Source organism: Ips typographus, linkage group LG10 (assembly GCF_016097725.1).
Source record: "Ips typographus isolate SLU linkage group LG10, UJ_Ityp_2.0, whole genome shotgun sequence".
NCBI classification, from domain to species: Eukaryota; Metazoa; Arthropoda; class Insecta; order Coleoptera; family Curculionidae; genus Ips; species Ips typographus.
Window position 1 is genome coordinate 1921009 of NC_138431.1, and position 26035 is coordinate 1947043.

Genomic DNA, 26035 nt, shown 5'->3' on the forward strand with positions numbered 1-26035 from the left:
GTTTGGTTTACAATATCTCAAGAGAAGATACTGAGATTGACTCAAAAATCATCTACTCCAAGTTACATTTGAAAGGCCCTCTCCTTAATAGATGTACAAATCCTCAATACAAAAAAGTCACTATGGGTCGCCTTGTGGTATCATGTGATTCTTTGGCCAACAGGCTTGTTGAACTTGAAGATGGGTCAATAATGGAAATAACAAATATCTGCTTTTGCGAAGAAGACTTTGTCATGTTGGGATATTTTGTTGAGAAAATCAATGAAGAATTATTTGATAAACCTTGTAAGTCCTCTGACTTAAACATTATTTCTTTGAATCAAACAGTTCTGAAGTGTGTTTCATTTAAAAAAGCAGTAAAAAAGTTGCTTGTATTAAAATATAATGAAAGAGAGAACTTGTATGTTATTTACTGACATTTCCACAGCATTAAAGTAATGTCCTACCAGTATGTTTATTTTTTTGTCTTGTCATTTTACTTGTTAAGTGTTAGCAATGTAGACCGTATTCATATAATATGTACGTGTGTATGTGTTAATGTAGACATTTGGTATACTGCAAAATTTTAGGATTATATGTATAGGAATTTATTGACTTAATTGTTAGTTATAGTTTTTGTTACTTTCTGATTCTGTTCTGTAACATCAGCAAAATGGATGATAAGCAATGGACAGTTTGTCATTTTACTGAAGAGGAAACAGTAGAAGCTGTACCTACAATATGGATGGATACGGAACAAAAATGTTGCTACTGGCCCCCCAAACATTTGAAAAGGCTGATCAAGGATCTCATTAAAAAAAAAAGAGAATCCAGACAAAGATTGGCAGCTTTACCCGGCGGTAGTGCTTGGACAGTATGGTATGAAGCAAATAAAATCTATTGTCTCATTACAAAGTATTTGTCAAATTCAGCTTTTTTTTCTTTAGATTCACTGGAGATGGCAAAATATAAAGCTATAAAAGCTCAAAGTCAAACGGATTTGTCAAGTGATAACTGTGATCTTAAGCGCAAAAATAAAACACCTATAAAATACAGTTCCAGTTCAGATGATTCGGATAATGAAAATGAAAATACCTTGTATCCTGCCTTACCAAATAAAAAAAAGAAAAAGGTTATTTGGATTAGTTCATTTTGAAACAATTATGTTTTACAAAAGTTGATTTTGCATTTTTAGTTGAGTTCTCCAATTAGAAGATTGCCAATAGAGAGTACACCAAGGAGTACACCTTTCATGGTGAGCAAAATTGGGCAATCCACGAAGCCAGAACCATCTTATTCAGAACTGTAGTGACACTAGAGTAGGTTACGGAACGTGTTCAAATCTGTCAACAGTGTCAGACGTCCACTGTCGAAAAAGTTAGGTTAAGAAGTTGTTGTTGTGGTAGAGTAATGAGTAGAAAAAGGCGGCAATAAATAATGTCTCTAATAGAAAAGTGTTTTAATGTAAAAAGTAAGAGCAGTTAAGTTTACAGTGTATTGTCCGCACGGCAGAAGATCGAGAGCACTAAAGTATCTTGCCTGACCTAATCCGGGAAATTTCATTAAGACGGGTAGTTTTCCTGAAGTTCCCACATGTTTTGGCGACCGTGACAGGACTAGGCCGGTTATATTTGGTGTTTTTACTCTTCCGGTTCTTTTCTGTGGGACACTAATCGAAAGACATTAAGAGTTTCGCGAGTTTCACCCGGTGTGGTCGGTTTTTGAACCAGCTCGAACATTGTCCATTTGTGCATTGCCGTTTACTAATTTCGTGGAAGGATGGCTGATTTAGAAACCATTAAGAAACGCCGTAGAGTGGTCCGGGCTTCTTTTACTAAGGTAGCCAATGATTTGACAGCCCTTTTGCAACATTCCTCACCAGATGTTGAAGAGACTCATGTTGCAATGCAAATTTTAGAGGGAAAGTTCACTGAACTTAGAGATTTGAATGCTGAAATATTCAGTTTATTATTGGAACAAAATGTTATTGAAGCAGACTTGGAAGAAGAAACTGAAGGGTGCGATAACTACAGTAGAAGATTTAAGCAGCTGGGTATTAAAAGTGACAAAATATGGCGGTTAAAACAGCAAGCAGATCAAGTGTCAAGTAGTTCTTCAGCTTCAAGCAGGTAAGCGCAAATTTAAGTTGCCTGCAATTCAATTCAAAAAGTTTGATGGTAGTATTCGAGAATGGTTGTCCTTTTGGGCACAGTTTAAAAAAGTGGATGAGGATCCGAGTATTGACCTGGCGGATAAAGTAGAATACCTTGTACAAGCAACAGCGCCTGGTAGTAGGGCTAGGAATTTAGTAGACAGTTTTCCTGCTACTGCCGAAAATTATAAATTAATTATTGACAGTTTAAAATCACGATTTGGTCGTGAAGACCTTCAGATTGAGGTTAAACAATGCTCTCTCGAAAAACCGAAGTGATATCTCTTGTTTATATGACAGTATTGAGAGCCAATTGAGGGCATTGGAAACCCTTGGCATTACATCTGACAAATATTCAGCAATACTATTCCCTCTAATTGAATCCTGTTTGCCTGAAGAGTTGTTAAGAGTTTGGCAGCGTAGTGCAGTAAGTTTTTGTGCTGGAGTTAGTAGAGGGGCCGTTTGTCAGGAACCAGATGATGCCAGTGGATCCAGTGGTACTGAAACTGTAGGGTCAAATACTACCTTGGAGCAGCGGTTGAAAGCCTTGATGCTTTTTTTGAGAAGTGAGGTGGAGAGTGAACAGCGCATATTATTGGCATCTGAGGGTTTTGGTCTACATAGTACAAAGTTAGTTGAAAAACCTGTAAGTACTATAGCTAAAAGTAAGTCACCTGGAACTAGGATTGCTACTGGAGCTGATTTACTGAATAGTAACACCTCAGTTAATACTTTTGGAAAGTGTATTTTTTGTAAAGGGGCTCATGACAGTTCTGCCTGTCAAAAAGCCAGACATTTTCCTCTAGACAAGAAAAAGGAGCTAATTGCTCAAGAAAAAGCTTGTTTTAGGTTTTACGAATAGGACATCAGTCACGAAGATGTTTTGCTCGAATAAAGTGTTTAATTTGCAATAAGTTTCATTCTATTCTTCTTTGCCCAGAAGCAGTAGTAAGAACATTGGAAGGTGCTCCTGAAAATTCTCAACCTAAAGAAACTCCAAGCAGCCGGACAAATACTGAGGTAAATGCTACTAATTACTCAGGTGTACATGTGTTTATGCAAACTTTGTGTCTGGATGTGGTTGGAACTCATGGAAGTCGGAGAATCCGAGCCCTTATTGATTCTGGGTCTCAAAGATCTTACATTTTAAGGAGTACAGCAGAGGAGTTAGATTTGTCCCCAAAAGATAAAGAGGTAATTGTGCATTGTCTGTTTGGCGGTGCCACATCAAAACAGTGTCACAATGTGTACAATATCTTGATTGCTAAAAAGGGGGTTTACAGTTGTGAAATTGAAGTTCTTGACCAACCAAGAATTTGTAACGATGTGGCACCACTGTTTTCTGGAGAATGGTCTGAAAAGCTTGATTCCTTAGGAATTCCTGTTAGTGACACCTCCACTTCGACTGTAATTGAGCTTCTAATTGGTGCCGATGTTGCTGGGAAACTTTATACAGGTCGACGTCACCAGTTGCATTGCGGGTTGGTAGCATTAGAAACCTTATTTGGTTGGACGTTGATGGGAAAGATTCCCGTGTCTGAAACGGACAGAGTGAGCATGTCTACATTGAGCTTGTTTGCTGGTGATATCAGTGGATTATGGGACCTGGACGTTTTAGGTATCACTGATCCATGCAAGACTGATACCAGAAAGGAAATAGAAGCTGCTGCCTTGGACCATTTTATGAGTTCAGTTAAAATTAATAATGAGGGACGATACGAAGTGAAGTTGCCTTTTTTGGAGAACCACCCTGCCATTCCCAGTAATTTCGAACTGGCTAGGATTCGTCTAGGACGTGTATTGAAAAATTTAGACTCTAGTAATCTGAGAAAAGAATATGATGAAGTTTTTAACGGGTGGCTCCATGATGGGATTATCGAGAAAGTTGCTGGTGAAATGAATTCTGACCGGGGGCACTATTTACCACACAGGCCCGTGGTTAAGCTTTCCTCTGCCACCACAAAAATTCGACCAGTGTTTGACGCTGGCGCCAAACAAAAAGGTGCTCCATCCTTGAATCAATGCTTGGAAAAGGGTCCAAATTTGATTGAGGAAATTCCGGATATTTTGATAAAGTTTAGGCAAAAAAGAATAGGTGTGATTTCTGATATTCGAAAAGCTTTTTTGCAAATATCTGTGGATCCTGCTGACCGGAATTTTTTAAGATTTTTATGGATTGATCAAGATGGAAACGAAATTATCTACAGACATAGGAGGGTTGTTTTTGGGGTTAGCAGCAGTCCGTTTCTTCTGGGTGCAACTATAAGTTATCATCTGAGTGAAGCTAAAAAGTTGTGCCAACTTGAAGGCGATTCCTCAAGACTGAGGCTGGGTTACTCTTTAGATACTGTATGTCAATTGTCAAAAAGTTTTTATGTGGACAATTGCGTAACCAGTCTTAGTGATGAAGAGAGTCTGAGTAGATTTATCAAGGAGTCGTCGGTTCTAATGGCTCAAGGGCGCTTTGATTTAACAGGGTGGGAGAGAACTCAGTATGTGGGTGCTGACAACGTGGATGTACCTGTCCTTGGTTTAACCTGAAACATTAGACGAGACACCTTATCTGTCAAAGAGTCCATTGGTTTATATAAGGAAGTAGAAGAACAGGTTGTGACTAAGAGAGTTATTTTGTCAGTTGCCAATCAACTTTTTGACCCGATCGGTTTCACAAGTCCTACAACTTTATTGCCTAAATTGCTTTTGCAGAGAACTTGGGAGAAACGATTGATGTGGGATTCACCGGTTGATGCAGACACTCAGAGGGAGTTCTGCAAATGGAAAAATGAGTTACACGAGCTTCGAAATATAGAAATCCCTAGATGGATAAACGCTGACTGCGACGGTAGCTCCTCTCTACATGTTTTTTGTGATGCGAGCAATAAGGCGTACGCTACTGCTATGTTTTTAAGGATGGAACGAGGAAGCGATGTAGCAGTGCACCTCTTAGCTGCCAAAGCAAGAGTTGCACCCCTTAAGCCGATTACTATACCGCGCTTGGAATTGCTCGGCGCTACAATAGCGGCCCGACTGTACCAAAATATGATGAAAAATTTTAACCAAACAATTCCATGTTATTTCTGGACGGATTCAACTACGGTTTTGCAATGGATTAGGCGAGAAGAAGACTGGGCGATTTTTGTCAGGAATCGAGTAAAAGAAATTCGCTCAATAACACCAGCGCAGTCATGGAGGCATGTTCCTGGTGTTTTGAATCCGGCTGACCTTCCTTCGCGGGGCTGTTCGGCTAGTCATTTGTTACACTCCCACTGGTGGAGCGGTCCAGAATGGCTGCGTGAGAAAGAAGACAACTGGCCGCCGGACTGTCATAGTTGTGACGAGGATGCAGTCTCGAGAGAGAAACGTATAACAATCTCAATGATGAATAGTATATTTAATCCTGTGTTCACACTTCTGAGGGAAAGTAATGAATCTAAAAATGAAGAAGACGAAGATCCATGGCATCTAAAGTATTTTTCCACGTACTCTAAGATTGTCCGGATGATGGCCTGGGTATTTCGTTTCATTAATAACTTAAGATCAAAAAATGTAAAACGTACTGGAGTTATTGGTGCTGAAGAATTTGAAACTGCTGAGGCATTTGTCTTAAGAAAAGTTCAAAGTGAAGTTTTTATTAGAAATAACAAGATTGAGCAGAAATTGAAAAATTTGGACTTGTTTCGAGATAAATTGGGCGTACTACGTCTAAAGTCGCGTGTTGTAAATCGCCCAGACCAAGAATATTTTTGTTCTCCTATTTTACTACCTCGACATGAAGTTGTGGATAGATTGATCAACGATGCACACGTAAGGGCATGTCATGTTGGTACTCAGGGCTTGATGAGCTTATTAAGAGAGAGGTTTTGGTTTGTTGACGGAAGGAGATACGTACGCAGCATCGTGCGGCGTTGCACGCTATGTAAGCGTTATTCTACTAAACATTTTCAGACTTCGAGTCCTCCACTGCCAGAGAATCGAGTGCGAGATGCTGCAATTTTTGAGGTCACTGGTATAGATCTCGCCGGCCCTTTGTATTTAAAATCTGGAAGTAAGGTCTGGGTGTGTTTGTTTACCTGCGCGATATATCGGGCTGTGCATCTTGAACTTGTCAGTTCTTTATCCTCGCAATGTTTTCTGCGGGCACTCAGGCGATTTGTAGCGCGGCGAGGGAGACCCAAAACCATCTATAGCGACAACGGGACCAATTTTGTTGGTGCGGAAAACTTATTTAAGCAACTTGATTGGACTGAAATTTTGGAATACTCAACCGTAGAGAGGATAAAGTGGAATTTTAACCCTCCAACTGCTGCTTGGTGGGGTGGTTTTTGGGAAAGGCTAGTGGGCATCCTCAAGCAGTTACTCCGCAAAGTGTTGGGTCGAGCGTCACTTGAATACGAGGAGTTGTTAACTCCTATATGTGACTGTGAATGTATCATGAACAATCGTCCTCTAACTTACATGTCAAATGACGCTAGCGAATTGATGACTTTGACACCCATGATGTTCTTAAAGGAGCTTAAGGAAGACGGAGTACCAGATTGCGACATGGTGGACCGGCAATCGTTTTCCAGGAAGGTGGTTCGACTGCAGTCGTTACGAGAAAATCTTCGTCGCCGTTTTCGAAATGAGTATTTGGGACAACTGAAGCTACTACGTCACAGCAAGACTTCGAGAACAATACAAGCGGGCGAGGTTGTTCTGATTGGTAACGACCACGACAAAAGACTACAGTGGCCTATTGGACGTGTGGACGAGTTGTATCCAGGGAAAGACGGACGCGTCCGATTGGTTCGAGTGTCCACTGCGACGGGGCAGTTGTTGCGGCCCATCCAGCGGGTGTACCCCCTGGAAGACAGATGTGATTTGGAGAGTAATGGAGAAGCACCAGATCGAGTGACACCAATGGTCGAGATTTGTAAAGAAACCACTGATGGCGAAACCGCGAACGGGAGTGATAAGAGCAGAGCACCCGAATCCGTCAGTGATTGTGAGAGCGCGAACGGGAGTGCTGAAAGCAGAGTACCCGAACGTATTAGTGGCTGTGAGAATGTAAGCGGGGGTGACAAAAGCAAAGTTACAAAAACCACTCGTAGTGGCCGGAATGTGAAAGTTCCGGCTAGATTCTTGAAAGACTGAATTAGTTTAAATTTTAGAAAATGTTATTTTTAGTATAGTATTAAGTTGTTGAGAAAAAGTAGGATCAAAGTTTCTCAAGGTGGGAGGATGTAGTGACACTAGAGTAGGTTACGGAACGTGTTCAAATCTGTCAACAGTGTCAGACGTCCACTGTCGAAAAAGTTAGGTTAAGAAGTTGTTGTTGTGGTAGAGTAATGAGTAGAAAAAGGCGGCAATAAATAATGTCTCTAATAGAAAAGTGTTTTAATGTAAAAAGTAAGAGCAGTTAAGTTTACAGTGTATTGTCCGCACGGCAGAAGATCGAGAGCACTAAAGTATCTTGCCTGACCTAATCCGGGAAATTTCATTAAGACGGGTAGTTTTCCTGAAGTTCCCACAAGAACCGTCATCACAACAGAATAAAGGTAAATATGGAACCCAACTTTATATAAAAAGTGTCTATAGTATAAAGTCTATATTAGCAAACTGACATTTAATAAAGTAGTTAATTTTAAGATAAAGCTAATTAATATAAAGCCTTAGTATTTTTATCATAGTCCCATATGTTGAATATATGGGTTCTATAATAATATAGGGGCAGACAACTTACTTCCAACCCATTGACTTGAATTAGATTGCAAAAACTTCGTATCTCAAAGAACAAAAACGCTAGCTGACATATGTTTATTTTAGAATACAAGCTACTTTATCGATTGCCAAAGCTTATCCTCCTAGTATAAATAACTGACACCCTGTAGATAATATAACTAAAACTTATTGTCATATTATGATTTGGGATATCATAAACTCTAGACTAATTAAAGCTGATTGTGGTTTATGCTATGCCACTTAACTAGTCTTTCATGCATTGTAGAATTTCAAAGGCAGGTGTTAAACCAGCTAAGCATTATAAATGCAAAGTTGTCAGAACAATCTGACAGTCTTCAAGTTTTGTTAAATTCGACTAAGACAGTAAGAGACAGTAAGAGCAATTCATTCAAAAGCTTTCTAGATGAAGAACTGTCAGACCTGCTTCCTCTAAAATCTGACGAATCTTTAGAGCAGTTGGAAAGCCTCTTAGATGATAAGCAAAATATTAATATATTGGTGAGTTTTCAACATTAGTCAGTTATGAATAATGGTATAATTATCACGGAAAACATAGCTTTCTTATACCAGGTGTCCAAGAGCACCCTGGACATAGGAGATTAACATGGGAAAACGGTTTTGATTTTTTTGCGCCTGTACGGTTGATTTGATTGAAAAATCGTAATAATGAAAGTGGTAGTACCTATCACGGACTAGTTTTCTGTATTTTTTTCGGATCTCTAACTTGAGCCCTTTCGTCGTAAAACACGAACAAAAATGAGAAAATTTAAACTTTTGGCCTGCACTGTATAGGCGGTTGTCGGGCAACGGGTAAACAGGTCATTGTTGCTGGTACGGTTGCTCGACAACCGCTTATACAGTGCAGGTAAAAAGTTAACATTTTCGCATTTTTGTTCGTGTTTTACGACGAAAGGGCTCAAATTAGAGTTCTAAAAAAAATACAGAAAACTAGTTCGTGATAGGTACTACAACTTTCATTAATACGATTTTTCGATCAAATCAACCGTACAGGCGCAAAAAAATCAAAACCGTTTCCCCATGTTAATCTCCTATGTCCAGGGTGCTCTTGGACACCTGGTATTTCAAAACGGTGGAATTATTCTTTTCATATTGGTGTTGTATTGATGATTATTAAAAACAAGTTTTAGCAACAATTAACAGTTATCCATACATACCGTTATCACAATAGTTACGTGATATTATATTAGTAAATCGTTAATCTAGAAAGCTCAGTTTTTACCCAATTAGATGATTAAAACTACACTTTTTAAGAATAGATTACACAAAATGTATTTGTTTTTTAGACCAAGGAACTAAGCAGGATTGGAGGGAACTCGGCCAGCGAATTAACCAAAAGAATTATGTATAGGCTATTCAGCAACGATCTGGGTCAAAAATATAGCTGGGACGGGGCCAAAGGCAAAAGACCTTTTAAATCAATAAAAATTAGTTATGTTATAATTAGTAAGTTGTATATCGTATAATTAGTTGAAGGAAATCATAAATTATATCCCTAATATAATTTTAGAAGCAGTACAACAGAATTCCAGGATGCAAGCGGATAATGACGAAATTATCAAAGTCATCAAGCAGTGGTTAGTTGGGCGAAGGATAGACTGATTAACAACACAAAAAAAGCCAGGTGGGTGAATTTTATGATATTGTTTACACATATCAAGGCATTGATATAAGCAAAAATTATGAATTAGTAATTTGGTGTAAAATATTGTAGATAAGGAAACAGTCTGAAAATTAGTACACAAAAATGGCATGCGGCTTGTGATTGCTAAATATAGCTATATATATATATAAGCTGTCGTCAATTTGTCTCAATTTGTCTGAATCTTTGTGTTTTAATACTTCTTTTTTTTCAGTCTCTCTAAGCAACAAATAAGTGAGGCTGATGGTGGAAACCTGTAAATATAATTTTGTTCAGTGCTCTCAACATCTTTCGTTTTGTGTTTTGTTGCTTTAATGTTAATAAACTTTTGTTCCCTTTCAAAAGTTACAGTTAATCACAACTCATGGTAAGTATGTACATAGGATGATATTTTCACATACATAGTATATACAGTCCATCATCTAAATAGTATATAAATGCCTGAAAAAACCGATCCAATGTAAATCTGTTGGATAAGTTTCCAATATGTAAAATATGTACATTGTATATGAACTGTAGTATATACGAATGTATTTACGTAATATGTATATGCGATAGATAACCATTTTCACATATTATGGATGTACATTTGCAGTAGAAGTTGGCGACAAATGTACATGCATAAGATCTTAATTTCAGTTACATTGAATATGTAATGAATATTGAATATAAATTTGTGTATACATATTCATGAATAACATATATGCTGTATATACATTGAACGTGTTTTTGCTGTGTGGTTTGCACGCATTAAAAACACAGCTCCAGGAAAAGACAATATAAAAAGTAAAATTCTGAAAAACTTAACTCCACAAACGCACAAAATTATACTTAACTTATTCAATAAATGCATAAAAAACAACGTAATACCAGACACTTGGAAAACGGGAATAATAATTCCCATTCCAAAAACGGGACTAAACAACACACAAGTACAAAACTTTAGACCCATTACACTACTTCCTGTACTGAGCAAGATGTTTGAAAATATTATAAAGAATAGACTACAACACTTAATTGGACAACACATACCGCCATACCAATTTGGTTTTAAACATAAGCACTTAACTGTTCACCCCTTGTTTATACTAACTAACAACATTCAAACTACGCATCTTGAAAACAAGAAATCAGCATGTCTCTTTATGGACATCAACAAAGCATTTGACAGCGTATGGCACAAAGGACTACTATACAAACTACACAAACTGAATACTCCAAAATACCTAATCCACATTATTAGAAACTTACTGGAAAACAGACAATTAGAAATACATATAGACAACACCCTTTCCTTTCCTTTTATTCCTGAACAAGGACTACCACAAGGATCGCCTTTATCACCCTTCCTCTACAATATCTACTGTCATGACATATACAACCACAATCTACTTGACAAAACCTACATAAGCAAACATGACTACATTCTACAATATGCTGACGATACAGCACTCATAGTTCATGCCAAAACTACGGCAAAAGCTGTAGAGGAGCTTCAGACATTCACAGACCACACGACGGCATGGTTCTACAAATGGAGATTAACACCAAACCCCACGAAAAACCAATTACTCTTACCAAACCACCAAATAAAAGACAACTCTCCTACAATAACAGCAGACGGTAATGTAACTACACCAAGCCCAGAAATAAAATACTTAGGGATAACACTTGACCAAAAACTCAAATTTACAAAACATGCACAAAATGTGAGAACTGAAATTATTAAACGAACTAAACATTTCTGAGCCCTGACGTACAAGAACAGAGGTATAAGCACAAAAACTGCAACTAAAATATACAAATCTATTTGCAGACCTCTACTCGACTACGGACACATACTAAGAGTTAATGCGACCAGCAAAACAAAAAAACACATACAAACTACAGAACAAATTGCACTTAGACTAGTAACCAAGATTAGACATCCTCAAAACCCGCTACATAACCCAACCAACGAATTACTCTACGAACGGACACAAATGACAAAAATAACAGAACGATTAACGAAACTAGAGGCAAAATGGAAAGGCAACCCCCACAACTGGACAATTATAAACCCCATCTCCCTCACAAGACCAAATAGACAATCTCGCTACGCCTTTCCTCAATATACTCTGTTGGAACATTTTACCTAAAAAAACGGACTAACTATTAATTTTAACCTTTTCTTTGTAAAACATTATCTTTTTTTTTAACAAATATTTATGTAGGTACATTAAGTTTTGTTTCTGTAACATTGGCAGAAAGACCGGTAGGTCGATAGCCTTTTTCCTCGGAAATAAAGATTGTTTATATATATATTATATAAATATAAAAAACATGATTGGTCTTGGGACGGATGGCGCAAATAATCTTTGTGGAGTTAATAATTCGCTATTCACTAAACTCAAAGAATAATTAAAATATTCAGTTGGTTAAATGCATATGTCATTCCATTGACAATGCAGCTTCCCATGCATCAGAAGTATTACCAAGTAATTTGGATTTTCTTTGTAAAGAAGTATATTCATTTTTTTCTCATAGTTCCCTGCGACAAATTGAGTATAAGAGATTATTTAGTATATTGAATGCTAATGGAAAGCCCTTTCATAAGTTTGTTCAGATGTGCCCTACAAGGTGGTTAGCACGATACAACGCTGTAAATGCTATTTTAGAGCATTATGAGGAGCTAAAAACTCATTCTAAATATGTTGTGCAGAAAGAAAAATGTTATACAAGCAGACTGATTAACGAAATGTTGGAGGATAAGAGTAATCATTTATATTTTCTTATAATAAGACCGGTTTTGTATGAAGTTAAAAGTTTAAATCTGAACTTTCAAGCTAATAATGTAGATATTGGAACAGCTTTTGATGAAATTCGTCAAGTTATAATGTTTTTAGCAAAAAAATTTCCTCAATTTCTAAAAGATTTTAATGAACTACAACATCACATTGAAAATGAATTGGCGTTTTTGGAATTAAAAGATATGGATTTTGGAGTGCATTATCACAGAGAAATTGGGCGAAGTGAACTAACAGTGTCCCAAAAAAATGTGATTGAAAACAGAGGAAAAGGACATCTATAAACTGGATGTCCAGTACAGTAAATTATTGGAAGTAGACTGGCGTTCCTTGATGACCAGTGACGAATTGGGTAATAGTTATAAGTTTTGAGCTTTTGTCCTAAAATATAAAAATTTAGCAGACATTCCAGTTTTTTATGAACTAGCGTCCTTTGTTTTAAAAATCTTGTCTCTGCCGATGTCAAATGCATCGGCAGAAAGAATATTCAGTCTCATGAATATCACAAAATCAAAAATTCGAAATAGAATGTCTTTAAAAATGTTGAACTCCTTGCTAATGATTAAATCTTACTGCATTATGAACTAAGTTTGTTGCAATTCTTTTCAAATTACCAAGCAAATGTTAGAGAAGTTCAATAACACTATTTACTACCCGGACCCGGGCTCAATAGATTCAAGGGATTTTTCAGATGGTAGGACCTACTGAGTTAGTAGAGATTCCGTCAGTTTTAGAAGGCGAAGATACCCCGTGTATATCAATAACTGAATTTTAACTTCCCGATTTGTTTACCGACAAATTTTTTGTTAGTGAAGTTTTAGTCTAGGTATTTATTTTTTGTTTTAAGGTTTAGATAGGTACTTTTAAAACTCAGTGCTGCGATGTTGTAAATAGGCTGTCAGAATTGTAAATTAGTATGACAGTATGATGTGCAATAAATGTGTGGCTGTGCATAAAGAACAGCTTTTTTAATAGATGATAACAGATACAAAATCGTTCATTAATGAGTCCCATTAATGCATGATTTTTCAATTGTTTTACTTTAATGCACGATTTTATCATAGACAACCAAATATACGCTCATAGTAGTTCTATCTTTTTTTTAACTGTATTAGACAGACGGAAATAGACGTACTTTAATTACCACTAGGTTAGTTCACCATCCGACAGAGCTAACTGTCAATGTCAGTTTTTTTCATTATTTAAAATTTTAATTTAAAATATCGATAAGCGCAAAATACGTAAGTAGAAACATGGAAAGCCTGACCCCTCCCGATATAAAAAATACAGCAAAAGCCGTTTTTTCTAATTTACTACCTGAGAAAAGCCGGAGACTATACGAAAAAACCTACTCTGAATTCAAGATGTGGTGCCAGCAGAGAGATGTAAAGCGCTATTCGGAATCCGTTCTATTGGCATATTTTTCAGAATTAGTTAACAAAGGGCTTTAGAACACCCTATATATTGTCACAATCTAATTTTTAGTCGTAACGCGGGGACGTGTAGGCTGGGGTCGTAGTCAAGTTAAACTCAAAGATTGGATAACAAAAACAACAACGTTTATTCATAGAGAAACTAATAAAGAAAGATTAAATGAAAACTGAATTTATAAAAAGCATTGTCAGACATAAGTTGGTTTAATTCAAATTATAAGGTTTGTACTTACATGATAATTAATTCACAAACCATTTTGGACGAGGGTAAGTGTCAAGGTAGAGTTCCCTTAACTTTCGCGACCGAACCGTTTAGTTTCGCGGATAATTTCTAACTAACTTTTCTTTCCCAATTTCTCGGCTATTTATTGTAAGGTATTGCGATCCCTTAGTCAGTTCAATTTCTTAATTGCTTGTCTAAGCACTTGGATCATTGTCCGAACAATTGATGACTTATTGCTGACTGGCGATTGCAACACCTTAGCTAGCTTCCGTTCTAAAAGGTTCGATTGCTTATTTTGCAACCCAAGTGGTCGACGACTTGTTTCGGTCAGTGGCCGATTATTTGCTGACTAAGTAATTAACGAAAATCTACTTGTGACACATTCCCCCGGCCGACAAAAGGTAGTCCCTAGCTTTTCACAATATTAAGAAAGTTGACTATGCAAATCTTCTAAACAAAATAACATTAAATTAATTATACTTTTAAATTTTTAATCATGGTGGCAATATAACAGAAATTTGACACCACAAATCTTAATCTTATAGCAAACGAAAAAAGAAAAAAAAAGATAATGATAATATAGAACAAAGAGGTAATATAAAAATATCCTTAATGGATTTTCCCCCTTATTACAACACAAACAAAATTTATCATAGTTACCTGTAAAACTAATCAACAAAGTATAGCCCCTAGTTTTTCACAGAATTAAAATTAAAAATATCCCGTTTCATATCCAAAAAGAAAATTATAAAAGAAAACATATAACAATCGGAATAAAAATAAATGTTTTTGTTATTTTCTTACCTCTAGAGTTTGTAAAAAAAAAAACTTAATGTCTCTATGCTTTAACACTGAGGGGGGAGACTTTTCACTCGCGATTCACTAATATTCCGCGCACTATTGTCTGTTCGGGGATTCTATCTTCTTTTCGCGGCACTTCACTGCACTAAACACGGCTTCTGAAGACAATTTGGACGGTGTCTGGAGTCTGGAACTACATATCTGTTTACTGCTCTGGACGTGCAAGTGGAACAATTCCCAGAACTGTATTTTCACGATTGCCATGGTGTGTGGTCCGTGATCTAATTAGTGACGAGCCGGAACGGTACTGAATATCGGGGTGACCACAAGGGTACACCGCGGGTATCCATTTGCTAGTTATATGGTGCTGAGGTGACCGCATGGATACACCTCAGGAATTATATTTTATATTATTATATTATATTATTATTTGCATATTATTTCATTATATTATTTATTTATGTATTTATCATGCCTGAGTGCCTCTGAAGCCGTATCCTTTCTGGAACGAAAAGCTCCTTGTTCTGGACCTTTTCGCCAAGATCAAAGTGTAGGCCCTTTTCTATTTTATATATACCACCAATGGACACCTTGGGGTAAAGGTCGGTGAGAACGTACCTCAACCAGTCTCAACTTCCGAATCTTCGGGACTGCGTTTCTCCTGCCCATGATACATAAATTGTTAGAATTTCAAGAGCCTCTGGTCCGAGATGGAAATTCGTGTCAACCCAATGTTGTGGTGGACAGCCCTATCAAGGGAGTTAGCGTCAGAAATTCCAGTAACGCCTTAATTGGTTCTATTGTCATGACCGGGTACAACAACAAAACTTATCGTATTGATGACAAAACTTATCGTACTGTGTCAACATAACTTGACTGGAGCCGATATGGGATCATCCCCCGCGGCAGGTCACCACGGCTTAGTGTGTCTATTCCTACCGCGGCCACGATCACAAACCGACTCAACTGTGGTCGCGGTCTGCCGTCCCGTGGTTGGTTTTTCATCGTCAGCGTTTCCAGTCTCTTGTGCCCGTTGCTTTTAGCTTTTGCTGAATTCCGTTTCCATTTCCAGTGGCGTGTTAGTTTTTACCGAGTCTGATCCGAAGCCTTGATCGCTCTTCATTTTGTAGTGGTTTCCTTCTGGCTTCTTCGCGTAGTAACTCCCGTCAGTGTTAAACGCAATAAAAAACGTGCTATTTTAATCTTAATGTCTAACATTCCCGTTATAATCATAAAATCCCTCGTAAAATATATAGGCATATTGATAATAGCCTTAGTTAAAAAAATAAATCCCTTTGTTTTTCTATATTATAAATTGTCCATTTGCCTACCACTGGTTTTATTTTGATACATTGTAAAGCCTTACTGTAATTCTTCGAAAACTTGCAATATGCTGATCAAGCTCTGCTTGCTCATATCATTTCATGTGAAAACAGTTAACGTCCTAATATTGAAACTTTGTAATCTTTTTCTTACGTGCCCCGTTTGACTTTTATAAAGTCTTCAAGTTACATTTTTCAACCGTTTATTTATTGCATTTAGCAACTATACTTTTTGAAATTGTAAACCCGTGGAATTTAACGCCCCATATTTTATCTACGGTACTTAATTACCGCATATGCTCGTAGTGTATCTTTTCCCAATATACTTTTCTTTCATTTGCCCCTTATTTATATATATATATACCATTATATAATTATTAATCTTCGCGCGCGCTTTTTATTAATTATTCTCGTATGCTGGATTGTGCAAGTTAGAAATGAAATAACAATGATATTTATTCATCAGCAGTTTATATGATCATACCGCGATGACTTAAATAACCAAGTGATTGTAATCCGCTTGTAGCATAAGAAAAGAATTAATTGTAGATACATGTATCATTTTTTCCTTTTTCCCTTACTAAGGAAAATTACTTGCGTACTTTAGTACACTCTATTTGGGCTAATACTGTTTCGCCTTGGGACAGTGAGCGTAATTCTTTATTTTCTTTTAATTCGAGCGTAAAAATTTTTGATTCTGTAGAGCTTTTATTTTCGCCCATCTTAGTCATTTCAATTCTTTCTTTTTCTTTTATAGGCGATTTCGGATTTCCACGGCGTCTGCTTTTCCTGCAGTTTACTGCGTATTTTATGAGTTTATGTGCTATAATAATTACGAAAAGAATGAGGCACGCACAAGTATGTAGTATAAAAGAATACATCATGTAGATATTCAGAGGATGTTTCCTCTTTTTGGTCTGCTCTCGCGGCAGCTACTAAGGTTGACGCTATTACTACCTTATTTTACCTTGGTGGCTGATCGTTTAGCCTCGTGTTACACCTACCCCTCGACGTACCCTCGTCCGAGCCGAACTTAGTCTGACAGTTTATTTAAGATAAAAATAATTTAGTTATACTAAAAAGTTGATCAAATCTATTCATTCATTGAAATGTGAGTGTAATGTGCTTTGAGGAAACGTAAAAATACAAGAAATAATCGATTTAAAGTGAATAATAAATTCATCAATTTTTCAATCAATAAGAAAACTTCCAAAGTAACGCATAACCGGTTGCTGTCAGTGTTAGGAATCTTCGAAACATGAAAGTTTAGACAAATGTAGTTGTTTTATACACCTTTTTCACAATCGCGTAATAATTTTCATCTGATTAAAAGAGACAAGAAACGAGCTTTTTGTAAACATGTTTATATGAGTCTTTCTTTTTCTTGTTTTCAACTTTAACATTGGGTTTGTTCTTATAAAATTCTTTTACGGCCCTTATTTACACATACAGCAAACAGAATTGCTATGTGCCATTTAAAATAAATGTACTTCTACCAATACAGACATTTCTGTATTATTTAAACACGCTGCGACATCATCAAAATAATTATACATCATCCCGTTGCACGGGGTAAATTCATCCCAATCTAGGGGTACTTTCATCCCATTTTAGGGGTAATGTGCACTCAGCACTCATAAGTACACAACGTAATAGCTGAAGTCGCTATAAGAACACAAATCATTGTTGTGCCTGTTTACATCACCGCAACATATTAAGAACCCTTTATTTCGTTTTAACAGGTCGCTTGTAAGAACAAACCCTATGTGTCACTTTTATTATACTAAACTAGCTACGTTATCAGCTGTTTATACCAGTTCGATTATTTCTTTTGTTTCATATTCGCTAGTTTTCTTAACAAACAAACAAAAAATTGAACGCATTTTTGGTTTTAATTTTTACTTTAAACTAGAACTTTTAAAGTTCGATTCTTCTTATTTCCAAGATCTTATTTGAGTCACTAGCCCTTTTAACAAAAAAAAATTTTTTGTTTTTGACAAACGTTGTTATTAATGTCGTCTAACCTGTCTTAGCTTGTTTGATGCAATTTACTAACTCTGTATATTCTTTCATAGTTCAAACTTTCTTCTTTAAAGTTGTACATACTAATTATGATTTACCCGGCATGTAGGTAATGAAGACCTACATTTAGAATTACCCGGCGTGTAGGTAATGAAGATCTACATTTAGATATACCCGGCGCCTCCACCAAGTTGTCACAATCTAATTTTTAGTCGTAACGCGGGGACGTGTAGGCTGGGGTCGTAGTCAAGTTAAACTCAAAGATTGGATAACAAAAACAACAACGTTTATTCATAGAGAAACTAATAAAGAAAGATTAAATGAAAACTGAATTTATAAAAAGCATTGTCAGACATAAGTTGGTTTAATTCAAATTATAAGGTTTGTACTTACATGATAATTAATTCACAAACCATTTTGGACGAGGGTAAGTGTCAAGGTAGAGTTCCCTTAACTTTCGCGACCGAACCGTTTAGTTTCGCGGATAATTTCTAACTAACTTTTCTTTCCCAATTTCTCGGCTATTTATTGTAAGGTATTGCGATCCCTTAGTCAGTTCAATTTCTTAATTGCTTGTCTAAGCACTTGGATCATTGTCCGAACAATTGATGACTTATTGCTGACTGGCGATTGCAACACCTTAGCTAGCTTCCGTTCTAAAAGGTTCGATTGCTTATTTTGCAACCCAAGTGGTCGACGACTTGTTTCGGTCAGTGGCCGATTATTTGCTGACTAAGTAATTAACGAAAATCTACTTGTGACAATATTATTACATATTTGGATTCCTCACAAAATTCTGACCAATTTTTGTCTACAATACCCTATGCCTATCTCTAGTCGTTTTCGAAATATTTGATGTTTTTCCAAAAAAGTGACAGTTGCAACGCTCAACATATTTTTGTACTCTGTCAAAACCGTATTTCATTTTGCAATGAAACTTTGGGTTATTGTAAATAAAGGATCGTTTTATTAAACTGAGGGTGCGTAATGACCCCATTTGTATACAGGGTCGTCAAAAAAAATCATAAACTTGCCACTAAAAAAAATGAAAAAATTTTAAGATTTTTAAATAGAAACCCACATTTTTTATGAAGTAATCATTTTGAGCATTAAAAATTACTATACGTTTCAATTTACTTGCCTATACCTAAATCCAACCCATTTCGTTTTATTTGAGAATAAACATTTTTTTATTAGGCTGCATGGTTGGGATTAGCTGGTACTCTAGCTGGCTAAGCTCTTGACACACGGTGATATTGGAGACCTGCAGAGCATGTTAATAACACTAGTTTTGAGTGTTTTGACAACTGCAAATATGCCGTCGCAGTTACGTTATTCCAACCAAGATTACTTAAATCTGTTTATTATTTACGGAGAATGTGATAAAGTTGTGAGTAGAACGTGTGAGGTATTTGCCGCTCGTTATCCAGAAAAACCAAAGCCATCAAGAAAAACTGTGAAGCAAATAATTGAAAATTTTAAGAATACGGGATCTGTGAAGATAAAAGCTATATTAAAACAAAACCAATCCTTAATAATACAAATGTAGAAATTGCAATTTTGGGCTATTTTGTTGGAAATCCAACTTCGTTAATAAGACAAGTTTCCGCAGAATCAGACATTGTTACGGGTTTTTTTTTGGCAAAAGGTTTGTTTTCTTTGATTTTGGGGGGGTACTTACATTTCGCTATTCTACTGCAATTTACAGTAGGCCGGCTGTCACAAATTACCTTTTTTTTAACTAATTCACACACTATCTGAGCAACTAAGCAAAATGTTTCACTTCTTCTAAAGTAATCTAACCTTAAAGATAGTAATAACATAAAACTTTAATTTCAATAAATACATGTAAACATTCTCTGGTTTGACATTGACATGATGGTTCAGCGACGGTTGACTGTATTGATTGATGTATTGATTTTGTCGTTTTGTATTCTGTCATGTTTAGAGTTCAAATTAACGACCAATGGTAAAATAGTTTTATTACAGGTGTCTATTTTGACCAATTGCAGCTTAACTTAAGAATGGTCTAGAATCTAGTTTAGGCAAACTGCCATTTTCTTTTTGGGTTTTGATTCCACATGGTGGACATTAACCATTAACGCTTGAGCGGATTTTTCAAATCAAAGTAGGTTCATCAGTCTTTAAAAATATAGAATTAAGTTTCTGAAATACCTTCTTGGGGATTTAAAGAAAAGACTTTGGTAAATTCCTATTTTGTATTACCAGGAAAAGCCCATCAACAACTCGGGTAAGTTTAAGTTGCAATTGTGCTTATAAATACTCACTTAATGTAGGTTGCTATTGTCAATCCTAGCGTGCTTGACAGTCATTGTAACTAGAACATGTTTTCTAGGTTTTTTTCCTTTCCCACTTTTACCTCCGGTGCTCCACAAGGAAAACAGCACTTGACACAATCGATCACCAACTCAACGAACACCAACTCAACGAACACCAGCACATACACTTGCAATCAGCCCTTGTTAAGAGTTTAAGCTGTCCTGATTGATTGACATATTAGGCCTGCCTGTGCAGCATTAACTGAAGTGTCCAGGGAGTATTAGCAATCTTGAAATAAGGTCAGTCTAGTCATAAGCAGATCTGCAGGCTGCAAACACAGTTTCCTGGTCTCTGATTCACCATTGAGCACAAGCAGTCATTATATAGTAGTAATAAGGAACTTTGACATCTTCCATTACCAGTGAGAGTGTGCTTACTAAGATTTTTGGGTTTGTAAGCTCACACTAAATGCATTTAGTTGGGGTCCAGTGCTGCTTGGAAGCACAAGTTTGTCTAATTTGATCTAAAATATTTGATTGAAGGTTACCTTTTTCTTTTGCCAACCTTCTGTGAACACAATTTAACACTCACCTATCCAGACTTGTACCGTAGTTAAGGTTCCGTATTCCCAAATACCCAACTTTGAGCCCGTCATTAAAATAACCATTTACCTTCCCCTTTTGTAAACTGATTTGATTATAAATAGCATACACAACATGTGATACATATTGCTGTGCTTTTGAACTTGACATTTTAAGGTTAGGTTCTGAATTGTCACTCAGTACATTAATCGAATACTTTTGATTTTTGACAGTCGATAATTTTGTTTTTAAATAAAGAAGAGGCCTTTGCCATAAAACGGGGTACTTGGTGGTATTATTTAGGATTTGTATTTTGCATTACTGATATTTGGTCTAGCGTTTGGGGATTTCCCGCTTTACCGTTCGATTACTGCTCTCCTCAAGCCCAACACGACGGTGCAAAGTGGGTGGCGCCATTGAAATTTAGCTTGTTAACCTACACCACTCTCCGTGAGTAGTTAGCCTGGGGCATTCACCGAGTGGCTTGAAGAGGTCCCGTGACCACCCAATCTTGTTTTGTAAAATAAAGTCTTTCGCCTAGTATTTTCAATCTAGCAAATTCCATTGTTACAACATATCCTAAAGCTCAATTCAAAGGATCTTGAAGAAACATAAATTTCACCCTTTTTCATTTAAATTAGTGCAACACTTCAAAGAGGTTGGATTTCCGAAGAGAGTGGTTTTTAGTGAGTTTTTGCTGACTAGTCACTATGGAGAAGAATTGTTTTTGAATAATATTATTTAGAGCGACGAGGTCAAATTTACTAAAAATTGAATGTTCAATAGACAGAATTCACACTACTGGTGTGACATAAATCCATACATAATTAGAGAGAGAAATTTTCAAGAAATCTGGAGTTTTATGAATAAAACCCTGTATAATGTAGCGACCAGGTATGCAGCCCACCGTACAAGCCGCTGTAAGGCGGGTTGTAGGGACTTCAAAGTGACAGACTGACGTTTGACAGTGCCTTTTCGGAAGAATTGACAGAACTGACGGGTGACAAAAATAGGATTATGAAGGTTGTTGTGGACGAAAGTTGTTGTGTAGTTAGTTTTAATACTTTGAATTAGAAATAAAGGACTTAAAACGTAAACCGGCTACAAAGTGGCTGCCCAACATGGTGCCGGTAAATTCTTTTTCGTGTAGTAGTGTTTTTTCTCAGACTTTTCGGAGCAATCTTGTTGATTCTCTGCGTCTGCTTTTCGGCTTAGTTTGCCGCCAATCACCAACGTTTTGGTGCCCTGTTAATGGAAAAAGACAGTTCCCGAACTCAGCGATAACTCAGACGTGAAACTGCAAAAAGCCAACAACCCAACGTTGAATTATCCACCATGGCAACCAACATCGTAATGACACAGGAAATGTTACAACAACTGCTTACTGGAGTAATGATAAACGTTCCCCGTAACGTGGAACCGGTGCCTGCACTCATACCAGAAGGAAACTTTGTGGACTGCAAATCGCGCTTTTCGGGCAAACGTACAGACAGTGTTGATGCCTTTATCGATGGCATTTCAGTGTACAAACAGTGTGCAAATGTATCTGATGCAAATGCACTTCTCGGTTTATCCATGCTATTAGACAGTGATGCTGCAACCTGGTGGCAAGGTGCAAAAACAACTGTGACAACATGGAAAGATGCCATGGAAGCTTTGCAACATGCTTTTGGAAGAAACCAGCCTCCATATCAAATTTACCGTGAACTGTTCTCCAAAGAACAAGGTAAGGAGCCTACAGATATATTTGTGAATAAAGCAAGAGCCCTTTTGTCCAAATTACCATCAGCTGATGAGCGTTTAAAGAGTCAAATTGACATGATATATGGCCTATTACATAGTCGTATTAGACGAAATGTCCCACGTGATTCCATTAATTCTTTTGAAACGTTAATTACAAAAGCTAGAGCTGTTGAAGCTAACTTCTCAGAAAACTTTGACAGTAATCTCAGTAACTCTTCGCCCAAAGTGAAAATTGAGATGAAGCATGTCGTAAATATGCGTCTACAAAACCTACGGAAGTTGTCAATACTTCCACCTCGAGTTCCACAGTGAAACCCAGTTTTTCTTGCTATGGATGTGGACTTGCTGGTTACCTTCGCAGTAACTGTCCACAGTGCCGAAGAACTCTAAGACCCAGTCCATCTGAGACCAATTCTGTGGATGTTTTAAACCTTGAAATTTGCTCAAGTTCATATTCAAATGAAAAAACCCATTCTTGAGATTGAAATTGCAGGATTGCGAGGCCTTGCCACTGTCGATACTGGAGCAAAGTACAGTATTGCCGGTGAAAAGCTGTATCAACATCTAAAACAAGTTAGCTGTCCCTCTACGAAAATAAGTTTGACAGTTTCTTTTGCAGATGGGGAACCTCGTAATGTACATGCTGTTCGCTTCGAATGTCAAGTACAAGTGCAGAGCAAACTTTTGACAATGTTCTTTATTGCAATGCCTGAGTATACAAACTCAAAAACATTACTAGGATGTGACTTCATACAAATGTCAAATATTATTTTGGATATACCTCGAATGAGATGGGCCTTTGCAGAAGAACCTGGGAATTTTTACAAATTTTGTACACCACCATCTCAGTCGAATCACGATTGTGATATTAATATTTTAAATCAACACCTACACCTTCGAGATGATGAAGCTAGTGGAGACATAATCGAGGATGAACAACGCCTGCAGCTAGAAAATTTAATATTACTCAACAATGATGTCTTTGAAGTTTTTTCAGAACCGACTCCGTACGCAGAGCACTCCATAAATCTAACTTCGACTGAACCAACGTCATCGCTGCCCTATCGCATGTCACCTATGAAGAAGGAATACCTGAAAGAGGAGCTCGATAAAATGATTCAGGAAAGAGTAATCGAAGAGTGTGAGTCTCCGTATTCAGCGTCAGTGGTTTTAGTACCCAAAAAAAACGGCAAACTGCGCGTTTGCGTGGACTACCGTGCTTTAAATCGCATTACTATTTCTGACTGTTATCCAATACCACGAATGGACGATCTTCTTCATGCCACCGGACCTACTCCGTTTATGTCTACTATAGATCTGCGGTCAGGATATTGGCAAGTGTCAGTGAAACCCTCCGATAGAGACAAAACTGCTTTTGTCTCTCCATTTGGCACTTTTCGTTTCAAGCGCATGCCTTTCGGGCTTAAGACAGCGCTAGCGACCTTTCAGAGGTTAATTGACAAATTTCGAACAGGATTACCTGATATTACAATACTTGCTTATCTCGACGATATTATTATATTATCGCCATCGTTTCAGAAGCATATTGAGGACCTAAACAAAGTGCAAGACTGAGGCAATTTAAACTTAGTGCTAATCGCGAGAAATGTTCGTTTTTATGTGCAAATGTAAAGTACCTTGGACACAGACTTACACGTGAAGGCATTGCAGCGGATCCCGATCAAGTTACTGCCATAGCTGACCTACCACCGCCAAGAAATGTAAATCACTTACTTAGCTTCATACAAACTGCCTCCTGGTTTCGACGCTTTATTCCAGAGTTTGCTGGAACAGCAAAGCCACTTACGGAATTGACTAAGAAGAACGCTGTGTGGAGATGGGGACAGACTCAACAAAACTCGTTTGACACTTTGAAGCGACTACTTACTAGTGCCCCAATACTGCGTCAGGCCGATCCAACTCAACCTTATGTGCTACGAACGAATGCAAGTTCATATGCAATCGGAGCATGTCTGCTCCAGGGGGAGGGACCTAACGAACGCCCTGTTGAATATGCAAGCCGCCTTCTCACGCAAGCCGAAAGGAATTACTCTACAACGGAGCGTGAAGCCCTAGCAGTCGTGTTTGCTGTTCAAAAGTTTCGAGGATACATCGAAGGATGTAAAATCCGCATACTCACAGATCATCAGCCACTACGTTGGTTGATGACACTTAAATCTCCAAGTGGACGTTTAGCACGATGGGCCTTATTGCTACAAGGATTTGACTTAGATATTGAATATACACCAGGACGATGTAATGTGGTTGCTGATGCATTATCTAGGCCGCCATGCACCGAGGAAGCTGAATTTTGTGGTATTTGCTCAGTTACCATCGACCTGCCTAAAATGCCACTTGAAGACCTGCGTAAGAAGCAACTCAATGATCCTACTGTTGTTAAAATCATTAACTGTTTCGAAAATCCTGAAAAACAAGTTGACCTAAAACGATGGACAGAGCGGGGATTCATTATGATGAATGGCGTGCTTTATCGTTACTCGTCTGATATTGACTCGGAGGACGCTCAACTTGTAGTATCAAAAGAGTATATTTCAGAAATTCTCTTCGAATGTCATGACTCCCCAGTTGCCGGTCATTATGGCCTTGACAAGACATTGCATCGAGTTTCATCCAAGTACTATTGGGCGACTATGAGACGCGACGTCACTAACCACATTAAGAAGTGCATCCAATGCCAACGGTTCAAACCAGACAACAGAAAACCAGCTGGCTTTCTGCAGACTCCTGTGCTAGCTCAACGATTCGAGGTATTGTCCGTGGACTTGTTTGGTCCGCTTCCGGAAGCTGAAACTGGAGAGAAGTGGGTGTATATCATTGAAGACCCTACCACCAAATGGGTTGAACTTTTTGCACTAAAAGTAGCCACCGCCGAAGCCTGTGCACGAGTGCTTATAGATGAAATTATACTTCGCTATGGAACACCACGGCGCGTCATAAGCGATAATGGCACCCAATTCGTTGCAGAAGTAATGCAGTACGTCGCATACACCCTAGGATTCGTACAAAATCTTGTGCCGCTGTATCATCCGGAAGCCAATCCGGTCGAGAGACGTAATCGTGATCTCAAAACGCAACTGGCGATATTAACGCAGGAGAATCATCGTAAGTGGAATGAACATTTACCATCTATCCGATTCGCGATAAACAGTGCCCGGAACGACGCAACTGGATTTAGTGCTGCACAGTTGTGCTTCGGTCGGGAATTGCGCACACCGGGCGAAGTGTACCGAGACTTTCGTGGGGTTATCGAGAACGAAAACTTTAACCACCAAATCGGTTCATATCTTCGAGTGATTGCAAACAATCTGTCG

The 26035-nt window shown here is 37.6% G+C and overlaps 1 protein-coding gene and 1 long non-coding RNA gene across 2 annotated transcripts; one reads left to right on the forward strand and one right to left on the reverse strand.

Moving 5' to 3' along the window:
• The first annotated feature begins 1758 nt into the window (after positions 1-1758).
• Positions 1759-11139, forward strand: LOC145734983 (uncharacterized). The gene is made up of 8 exons (XM_081988670.1): positions 1759-2108; positions 2432-2558; positions 2601-2796; positions 3072-4648; positions 4838-7177; positions 9157-9316; positions 9381-9447; positions 10962-11139. Exons 1-8 carry the CDS (start codon positions 1759-1761, stop codon positions 11137-11139), a joined length of 4995 nt encoding a protein of 1664 aa, XP_081844796.1.
• Positions 11140-13835: 2696 nt separating this feature from the next.
• Positions 13836-15311, reverse strand: LOC145734839 (uncharacterized). The gene is made up of 2 exons (XR_014179519.1): positions 14591-15311; positions 13836-14391 (listed from the first exon to the last, which is right to left on the reverse strand). It is a non-coding gene; the product is annotated as an uncharacterized LOC145734839 (long non-coding RNA).
• Between the last annotated feature and the right edge of the window lie 10724 nt (positions 15312-26035).